Source organism: Propithecus coquereli, unplaced genomic scaffold, assembly GCF_000956105.1.
Source record: "Propithecus coquereli isolate 6110/MARCELLA unplaced genomic scaffold, Pcoq_1.0 Scaffold675, whole genome shotgun sequence".
NCBI classification, from domain to species: Eukaryota; Metazoa; Chordata; class Mammalia; order Primates; family Indriidae; genus Propithecus; species Propithecus coquereli.
The window spans coordinates 476,999-487,852 of record NW_012152785.1 but is presented as its reverse complement, the minus strand read 5'-3'; the positions used below and the strand labels follow the sequence as shown (position 1 = coordinate 487,852).

The window sequence follows — 10,854 nt, the reverse complement described above, 5'->3', positions numbered from 1 at the left end:
ATGTTTCATTTAGATGGAATTTTATTCCAAGAACCTGTTGTACACTAGGTGTCACTATAGTAAAGCAAAAACTGGTAATAGATTAAAAAAAAGAATTAAAGTGTGCTAGAATAACATCTGAGGGAAAATATGTAACGGTATTTTGTTTAAGATTTTGCATTTTCTTTATTTTTAGGATTTATAACTCAAATATTTAGGTTCATACCAGAATGAAATATCACAAGCGGCATGGACTTAAATGGGGCAGATTATTCCCTAACCACCTCTAAGTCAAGGGAAAAATCAAATACTAGTTTTTGCTAATTCAATAGACATGTGAGAAAGCTGGATTTCTTCCTAAAGTACAAGCCCACTGAAACTGTTGCAGGCAAACTGCTGTTTCAAGAAACTGTGCTTTTGTCCCAAATAGCCAGGGCCCTGGAGCAAGAGTGGGGAGCTGTGTTGAACGGATCTCAAGGAGCTCTTCCTTGCTCGTAAATGTAACAGGCCCTACCACACCTGTAAGAACAGCCCCTCTGCAGCCACTGTAGTCCACTCTTGGACCTGAAAACCTTTAGGCATGAGGACCTAGGTATTGTCTTAGATTTTTTGCTTACAGTTCATTTTCAACAACAATTTGGTGGGTTTTAAACTTCAGGTACTTAAAGCCTAAAGTCAGAATTATCTGTGCGTGCTATTGTAACCACAGAGCTGTTAATAGACCACAAAAAGTACTTACTTAAATAGCTCATTTCTGTCAATGGCTCTATTGGTTTGGGGGTCAATTGCATAGACAGTCAAGTCACATTTGGTGTAATCTTCTAGGGAAAAGGCATCTCCATGGCGGCGAGCACCAATGGACTCCACCACAACCTTGGCACCAGGAATTTGCTCCTGAACGTAGCGGTCCAAAATTCTATAAATCAAACAAAGTACAACATGACATTTTGATGGGCTTGATGGACAAAAAAAAAAAGAAAATCATCTTCAACTTGAAATGACATTCAGTAAATGAAAAATGATGACAGCCTGGTTTTTGTTAATGTTTACCGAATATAAACCCTTGAAAAAAATTCTCTGTATTTTTTCAGTATGTAGCTCCCAATGATGCTGGAAACTGAATAAGGTAGAAAAGGTCATCAACCATGTCCTATTTAAGTTTAGACTTTTTGAATTTATGATACCATTTGAGCTTTTATGTGCCTCATGGGAAATGCTAAATACACTGTACAAATAAAGCTGTCTATGCTTTACAGGAATCATGGAGTCTGAGAACACTTGACTTCATACAGTTGTCATAAATTACACCTCCCACCAGAGTTTGTCATACATGCCACATAGCCAGATGCTAAGGTGTAGGACAAATATGCTTGTTTTCCTAAGGGTATAAAAATACTTAGAGCATTATAGCAAGGGGAGATGTAGAGATATTTTACAATGGCAGGTATACTAGGTAAAGACAAAAATATGGTATACAAATTTCAGACGCTATACAGGTGAAAACAAACAGCTTAGAATCAGTAATATTCATTGTATGGAATCAGTAATATTCAATAAAAAAGAAAGAATGTGAACTAATATCTGGAAAATATATCTTTTCTAATCATATAACTGGATTTCAATTGAAAGTACAAATTATTACCACATAAGTATTTGTTTTCTGTGTTTCTACAGATGGTAATGTCCTTTTCCTTATTAAAAACTTTATATTATTAACTCTAGAGTGCATATTATTAAATTTGCACAGAAATTTGAATGTAAGTAAATCAATTTTAATTTATGTAAACTATACATGAAAAATATTTTAAAATTTATTTATAGCTTCCACGTTCCTTTTGGAGTCCATACTTTGAGGTATTTTGGGGCTTGAAGGGTAAATATTTTAAAGCTCTTTGACACAACAGAAAATAACTTTTGTTTCAGATGCCAAAATTGACCCATTTTCTGCTCTATGAAAAATATATTGCCTTAAGAATCTGCTATGTGCTCAATTTGCCTTTGTTACAAGAACAATGACAATACTAAACTTTGGAGGAAATGGCTATACTCGTGCATGTCAGGGGACACTACCAATGACAGTGACATGTTTTATTTGGTTGTTTTAAGTTTTTATACACAAGCACAGATGAAAACTGTCTTACTGAAGTACTATTCATTCTTTTCCATTTCTCTCACCAACCCATGCCCACTAGTCTCTCTGCTTTACAGTTTCTTTTTTTATGAGATCCTTGAAGAATAAAGAAAAGATAAGGTGGAAAAAAGGAGTAAAGGCACTCAGCAAACACCAGTTAATAATTGAATGCAGCCTCTCTGGGAAACTGAAGAGAATGGATGTACTGGGAGACACAGGCCTGGCCTAACATCATTCAGCCTGTGTTTTAGGATTCTCCTGAGAGGCTCATGCTCACTTAACAAAAATAAGAGAGGCCTCAGAGTCAAACCACACTATCCTCTTGACATTATGTAGGAGGCACACACAGTAATAATATAGCATTGAAGAGCACAGAGGTTTGGCTTCAGTTTTCAGTTCCTTTATTTATCAATTGCATAACCTTAGACAAGTAATTTTAAGCTTTCAAAATTTTGGTTTCCTAAAATATAAAATGAGGACATCGTCTACCACATAGGGTTGTGTGTGCATTAAATGAACTAAAGTTTTAACATAAATCTTTGCACAGTTGTTAGCACATAGTAACTATTCCATTAAAATGATTATTATTTTTATTAATATTTATTTGGCTTAAATGTTTGCATTAATAAGCTTCCTTCCTTGCCTCTAATTCATTCAAGACATTTATTAATAATTAGTTTGTGGAATTATTAAGAAAACATATTTCTCACTAGTATTATTTGTTCACAAATCAAAAAGTAAACAAATGTTGAGTACATAATTAAATACAATACAGTAGGTTGGTGGCTATCTGTTTCAATACTTCAGTTTAACAGTTTATGACTTCTCCAGTGCATTTAGGCATTGATTTGATACATTCCAAGGATATCCTTCCTGTATGCATAAATTAACTTTGTGCTATCCTATAATGAAGAAACATGTCTATTGAGACTTTGTTTTTTTCTATATTTCAGTACAATATTGCAAACTAATATGTGACTAAAAGTTAGATATGGAATGAAATATGACTACTAATTACTTTATGGTAGCAGGGAATCATAAATCAAAGGAGTTTAAAAATAAATTATGCCATTTAAAGCATGCAACAATGTCTTCTCCCTGAACATTTTTTTTCTTAAACTTTTAGACATATTTTGGGATAAAATGTATTTTATGATGAAGAGAATTGTGCACTAATTTGAATTTCTCCTATGTCTTTTTCTAATAAATATATTTAAAACTAAACTTAATACTTTTTAAATGAGAACGTATTTTGTAAAAATCTATCTTGCCACTTACTGTATCTATATACTAAACATTTTCTGTGTTTTCATTACATATATGTATAAAGATTTCATTACATACATTTATACACACATACACATATATGTATATATAGAGAGATTTGCAATGATGTTTATCTAAGCTGTAATATCTATATTATACACACGCACACACCCACACACACAAACATATCAACACAGATGTCTGCAACAATGTTTATATAATGCTTAAGTCCAGGTGGTATAATTTTGAGTTTACTTTTTTATAATTTTCTTTATATAGTATACTGCTTGAATTTTTTATAATGGGAATAATAAATACAATATAGTCATATTTTTAAAAAAACTCTTTAACTTCCTATTTACTTTTCTACAACTTCTTTAAGATAAAAACTTCATATAAATCTATATTTTCATAGTTTGAAAAATGTAGAAAATTAATTGGACTAAGAGCTGTCTAATAAAATTACAGCAATACTCAGATAGGTGTTAAGTAGGAAATTTTTCATTTATTCATTCATTCAACAAATAATTACCGAATACTTACCATGGGCCAGACACTATTCCAGACACATAGAATATATCAGTGAACAAAGATCTCTTACATTATAGAATTTACATTCTAACTGGCAAGACAAAGAATGGATAATGAAACAATAAAATTAGTAAGAGTGTTCAGAAAAAGCACCATTGATAAATTGTTATTTGAGCAAAAACTTCAGGGGACAATGTACAATATGGATATTCTAGGAAAGAGTGTTTGTTATAGGAAAAGGGATTTGCTAGCTATGTCAATGCCCTGATAGAATGTGTGGCCAGAGAAGATCACATGAGGACTTTTAGAATTGTAAGGGCATTACCTTTTGTTCTGAGTGAAATAAGGATCCATTGCTGGGTTTTAAATATTGAAGTAATATGATCTGTCTTATATTTAAAAGCATACTGGCCGTTATGTTGAGAATAGGCTGAAGGGGGAGCCAAAAGTAGAATCAGGAAAACTAGTTAGCAAAGAGTTTATGTAGATGAAGGATTTATTAAATGCTCAGCCTACTCAATAATTTGAAGGAAGAGAAGAAGCAACTTAATCCATATGCAAATTATATCATATTTTAGCCATACAAGAACCATATAATCAAGTTCTATGATATGGATCACTATTATGCCTAAATATGTATCCATTTACAAGTAGTATCAATCTTATAAAAATAAACCAAGAAATGCAATACTTAACTGAACACAAACTTACATTAATTATAGGTTGACCTAGATAAATGCTGGCTTTTTGTGGTTCTTCATTTCAAAATAGGTCAATTTCTACAGATGATTCTTTGTTTAAAAAAAAATAAAGAAGAGACTAAAGCTTACAGACCAATTTAGAATGCTTTATCATCTCCCTTGAAGTGTCTATCTAGACACAAATAGTTTTAAGAGAAGGCAAATCTTTTCAGAGTTCAAGCTGCTTTTTTTCTATCATCTTTTCCATTGAATACAGGGCAAAGATCCCTTCTATGCTTCATCTCAGATACCTTGAATCTTCTGAATTGTTTCCTTATAATGTCCAGTGATGTATTTGAGGAAAAGTTTTCATGGTGATGGTGTTATAATGATAGTATTTTATAAAATATTATTAAAGCTGGATAATATTTGAAGAAAAGTGGAAGTAATGCATCACCATTTGGTACTATATACTGTTTCATAATACTTTAGGTCTGTAATGTGGAGAAAATGCATTCTAATGCAAAAATGATAAAAATAATGAGAGAAGTATTTCTCGAATGCCATAAAAACCCCGAAGAATGGGGAATTTTCCATTGTGGCCTGCACGTGTCCTGGTTCCCATAGGTGTTCCTTCTCACCTGCCTTTGGCATCTATCTGTTCCTCTGTGCTTCTCTTGATTATTCAGGCTATCCAAACAACGGCTGTTAATACATAAGAACAATTCTTCTGTTCTCAAAACTAGCTGGATTTCAGCCAACCCCTTCCTGCTGAAGTTTCATAAAACATTCTTTCTTTTCCCAACATCCTTGGGGGACTTTCCATCATACCCTCCCATGTCTTGCATTTCCTAATAAAAACTTATGCTAATAATGCTCTGGTTGATTTTCTTCCACAATCTTTCTTTTCCCCCAGCTTTACTGAGGTATAACTGGTATACAAAAATGCACATAATTAATGTATATGATTTAGCGAGTTTGGACAAATGTTACACTTGTGTTACTATCATCCAAATCAACGCAATGAACATATCCATCACGTTCAAAAGTTTCCTTGTGTCCCTTTGCTTTTTGTTTGTTTGCTTTTCTTTTGGTATGAAATATTAATATGAGACCTACCCTCTTAACACATTTTTAAGTACATAATGCCTATTGTTAACTATAGGTACTGCATTTTGTGGCAGATCTTGTATAACTATAACTCATCTTGTATAACTATAACTTTATACCCATTGAACAACAGATACCATATCTTCTTTCCTCATCCCTGGGTAACCATCATTCTATTCTCTATTTCTATTACCCTTGATTATTTTAGATGCCTCATATAAGAGGAATCATACAATATATGTCTTTCTCTGCCTGATATATTTTATTTAATGTCTTCCAAGCCCATCCATGTTATCACAAATGGCAGAATTCCCTTCTTTTTTAATACTGAATGATATTCCATTGTATGTATATACCATATTTTTTTTAATCTACTCATCTGTCAATGGACATTTGAGTTGTTTCCATGTTGAGGCTATTGAGAATAATGCTGCAGTGAACATGGGAGGGCAGATATCTCTTCAAGGTGCTGCTTTCAATTTGTTTGGATATATACGCAGAACTGGAATTGCTGGATCATATGATAGTTCTATTTTTTAGTTTTTTAAGAAAACTCCATGCTGTTTTTCACAGTGGCTCCATCATTTTATATTCCCACTGACAGTGTACAAGTGTTCTAATTGCTCTATAATCTTACCAACACTTATCTTCTGCTTGTTTTTTTTTTTTATAAAAGTAATGCTAACAGGTGTGAGATGATATCTCACTGTGGTTTTGATTTGCATTTCCCTGATGATTAGCAATGTTGAACAACTTTTCATGTACCTGTTTGTCATTTGTATGTCTTTGAAGACATTTAAGTCCTTTACGCATTTTTAAATTGGGTTACCATACACAAAAATTAACTCAACATAGATTAAATACTTTAATTTAGGATATGAAACTGTAAAACTACCAGAAAAAAACATAGAGGGAAGTTTTCTGACATTGGTCTCTGCAAAGGTTTTTTTGGATATGACACCAAAAGCACTGGCAATAAAAGCAAAAAAAGAGGAATGGGACTACAGCAAACTGAAAAGCTTCTGCACAGCAGAGGAATAAAAAGAAAGAATAAAAGAATAAAAACACACCCTGTGAAATGGGAGAAAATATTTGCAATACATATATCTAATAAGGGGTTAATTTCCAAAATATGTAAGAAACTACTTCCACAATCTTTTTACTCTCTCCCTTCCCCTTCTCATTTACAGGAGAATTGCTTGGGGAAGGCACCTAATTTAAAAATTAATTTAAAAAATTGAATCTAGGTTGTGGTTTTGAGCTTAGATAGGGAATGGTGACTGTATTTTATAATTTAATAATTGCTGAGTGGTTTAATACTGGACTTAAAAATGCATATTATTTCGGGGAAATGCTAGCTGGACACAAAATAAGGAAATACAAATTTAAATCATGTTGACTAACTATGTTCCTAGAAAACATGAGATTTTGATTTGGACAGTAACCTGTTTTGCACCTGACAATGTTGAATTTTACCTATGCCCTGTGTTCCTGGAAAACAGCTATGGTTAAGAAGCCCCTCACCCTTTTTGTTCCAGGAAACTGCTTACTGCAAAGGAACACTTTTCCCCCATGACTTAAATAAGGATCATGATCCCTTGTGTTTCCCTATGAGAAAGAAAGACACAGACCCTAAAATTTCTATTCTTTGTCTCATAAGTAATTCATTGAACTGTTTTATCCCCACTGACTAGTGAAGTCCAAATACCTTTTAACCAAACTTCAGTTAAGTTTATCTTCTTCTGTGCCCCTAAAGTTGACCCACCCTTTTCCTGAGACTCCATGCAATCTGCCCCCCATTTAAAAACTTCTCTCAGACTAGGCTGACATCAGGGTAAAACATTCTCTGAGCTACTTCCCAAGCATCCCTCTTGCCCACATCCAGTTCTTGTTTACTCCCCCCTATGAAAGCCCTTTTCTTCTTAACCTTTGCAACACTTGCATATCTCTTGGTCAGAAAGTTCTCCCTGTTACAGCAGGCCCCCTCCCCCTAGTGCATGATCCCTTTCCCCTCTCTTACAACAACCCTTTGGAATAAATTTTCTCCTCTCCTAAATCCTAAAAACTTTGTTTTTTATTTGACATGTGATATAGGTAGACAGCTAATGGAAATTTTTTCACACTCTTCTTTGTTACTCTTAAATAAGTCTATGTGTTACCAACCAAAGAAGGTGATACTCAAAGGATTTTTTAGCAAACTACACATGAAAAAAAAGAATATTCATTATTCTTTATCTTATTCCCACTGTGTTATGAACTTAATGTTTACATCCCCTCAAATTCAGATGTTGAAGTCCTAACTCCCAGTATAGCTATATTTGGTCATGGGGCTGCTAAGGAAGTATTAATAATTAAGGTTGAATGAATTCATAAGAGTGGGGTCCTGATCCAATAAGATTAGTGGCTTTATAAGAAGAGATACCAGAGAGCTCTCTCACTTTCTCTCTATAAGCACAAAGAGGTCATGTGAGCACATAATGAGAGGGCAGCCATCAGCAACCCGAGAGGAGACACCAACCCTGCTGGCACCTTGCTCTTAGACTTGTAGTCTCCACAACAGTGAGAAAGCAAATTTCTGTTGTTTAAGCCATCCAGTCCGTGGTATTTTATTGTGACAACCCAAGCAACTAAGATGCACTATGAAATAGCCAAGAGGCCTCAAAATCTCCAATCACATTTGTCATTTTTCTGTCAGTCAGTATGTGTAAATTCTGGTCAGCACTACTTAATTATAACTAAAAACTGTTCAAACAAACTGTAAAATAATAAGTAATGTTTAAAAGCTTTTTTTCCTGCCATCAGAAATGACAAAAACAAATAAAATCTAATCAATTGAAGTATTTTTTCCTTCCCCATTTTGCTAATTAAGTGTCATTCTTTGTACTGCCTACTTATTGGCAAATGGTAGCCACAGTGCAACTTCAATCAGTTTTTTCCATCCTGGATAAAAATATGTGTTTAGGACTGTGCTATCTATACTGTAGAAATTATATTAAATCCTCATAAAAGACATAAAAAGAAGATACTGATATAAAGACATTAATACCGACATTTTACAAGTGGACTTTGTTGCTTTTTGTTTGACTAGCACTTATATTCTTTTCATAATAACATTCTGATTTTTATTTGAGAAATTTGTTTCTAGCAGTCATTTTTGGTAGAACTTTAGTTATGGGTCTTAACTAGCCCTAACCCCATGCTAAAAAGACTCCATTTGACCCAAATGAAGCCATTTTCTCCATGAAATTTGGTTCTTGAATTTAAAACAGTTGGAATTCATCTATACAAGGTGCAACATCCTCACCAGACAGATGATGTATATAAAACTATTCTTGATGCTTCTCAGGCCTCTGGAGCTGCCTCTGTTATTGATCATTTCCCACTCTAGTTGTTCATTGTCTTGGTAATAGTGTAAGCTCCCAATAGTTTTCTAATAAATTGTCTTTACTGAAGTGATCATCAGTCAATTTCTAGCACATTAGAACTGATATCATGCATATTTTCACTTTAAGGTAGAGCCGTGCCAATGCCCTAATCATTGCTCTAATTATTTCATGGCAGCAACATTTGTCTGATTGTTCTAATCTCTAGTCTAATCTGTCTTTGTAATTCAATTAATCACATATTTTTCATTCTGCTTAAAGTTGCAGTGATTGCTACTGGGTTTAATAGAAATTTGTAGTCTGGATAATTCAGATTTGTCACGTAAACTTGCCCTGGATCATAACTGCCAAAGCTCGGAATCAACCAATATGTCCTTAAGCAGATGAATGGATAAACAGTGGTACATCTAGACAATGGAATACTATTCAATGCTAAAAAGAAATGAGCTATCAAGCCATGAAAAAACAAAGAGTACCTTAAACTATTACTAAGTGAAAAAAGTGCATCTGAAAAGGCTGCATACTGTATGATTCCAGCTATATGACATTCTGCAAAAAGCAAAGGTTAATGCAGTTATTACCAGAGTGGGTTAATTATAAAAGGGGGAGTTTGGTCCACTTTTACTCTCGTTTTCTTGCCCTTTCTTCGTCCTTCCTTCATGAGATGTAGCAAGATGATCCTCCCCACGTGATGGTCCCTCAATCTTGGACTTCCCAGGTTCTATAATTGTGACAAATTAATTTCTGCTCATTATAAATTACCCAGTCTGTGATATTTGTGTTATAGCAGCACAAAATGAACTAAGACAATGCATTAATGTAGATTTATCAATTGTCAAAAATGTCCCAAAGTTGTGGGGGACATTGATAGACTATGCATGTATGGAGGCAGGAAGTATGTGGGAAATCTCTGCACCTTTCTCTTTATTTTGCTGTGCACCTAATATTGCTCTAAAAAAAAAAGCCATTTAAAAGAATTCAGTAAAAGTGACCTAGTAATATTAGAAGAATAACAACTCACCAACACTATGAGATATCCAAAGAAAAAACAAGATTAATTGGAAAATTACATGTGATAAGACACTTCAGACAATGGATGCTTTGAAATTGGTCAAAAGAACATTTACCATGAGTTAATATAATCTAGGAAGGATTCTTCGAGGAGAGGAAATTTTCTATTGAACGAAGGTAGCATATGAAAGGAAGAGCATGTGAAAGGAAGAACATGTGAAGGTAGCAGAGCACAAAGTGTGTTTGAATATATAAGAACCAAATTTGTGGGTGGGAAATAAATACATGGCTGGGAAATAAAATTGATGCAAATAGAGGGGCTTAGGCAAAACTGAGGGACAATTCCATTCACTCACTCATTTATCAAACACATATGTATTGAACACCAATTCTATGTTAGAAACTGGTCTAAGTACTAGGGATACAATAGTGAACCACAACAGCAACAAAAATATCTGGACTTGATGAAGTTTGTATGACTATCACAGGACTGATATAAGACAGTAATTGTTTAATACTATTGATTATCCTGCGTGGGGTGCATAAGACATTTCTCTTCTTAGTTCTATTGGTTGTCAGTTGTGCACAAGCAGTCAGAGATCATGGCATATATATTTTTTACACAAGAACATTCATTCAACATGTTGAAAATTCAACACTGTTCATCACCATGTACACAGAAAAATATGATATTGGTTGACTATATTCCTTACATTGTTCTAGGTTGTTTTAGTATTAGTATTTTACTACTATTTATTATTAA

At 33.7% G+C, this 10,854-nt stretch overlaps 1 protein-coding gene across 1 annotated transcript in view; it reads right to left on the bottom strand.

Annotated features, from left to right (window-relative positions):
• The window catches only part of PCDH15 (protocadherin-related 15), a 493,462-nt gene that overhangs the window by 30,139 nt on the left and 452,469 nt on the right, over positions 1 to 10,854 (bottom strand). The window contains 1 exon segment of the mRNA XM_012660698.1: positions 719 to 895. Within this exon segment, the coding sequence (XP_012516152.1) occupies positions 719 to 895 (177 nt within the window).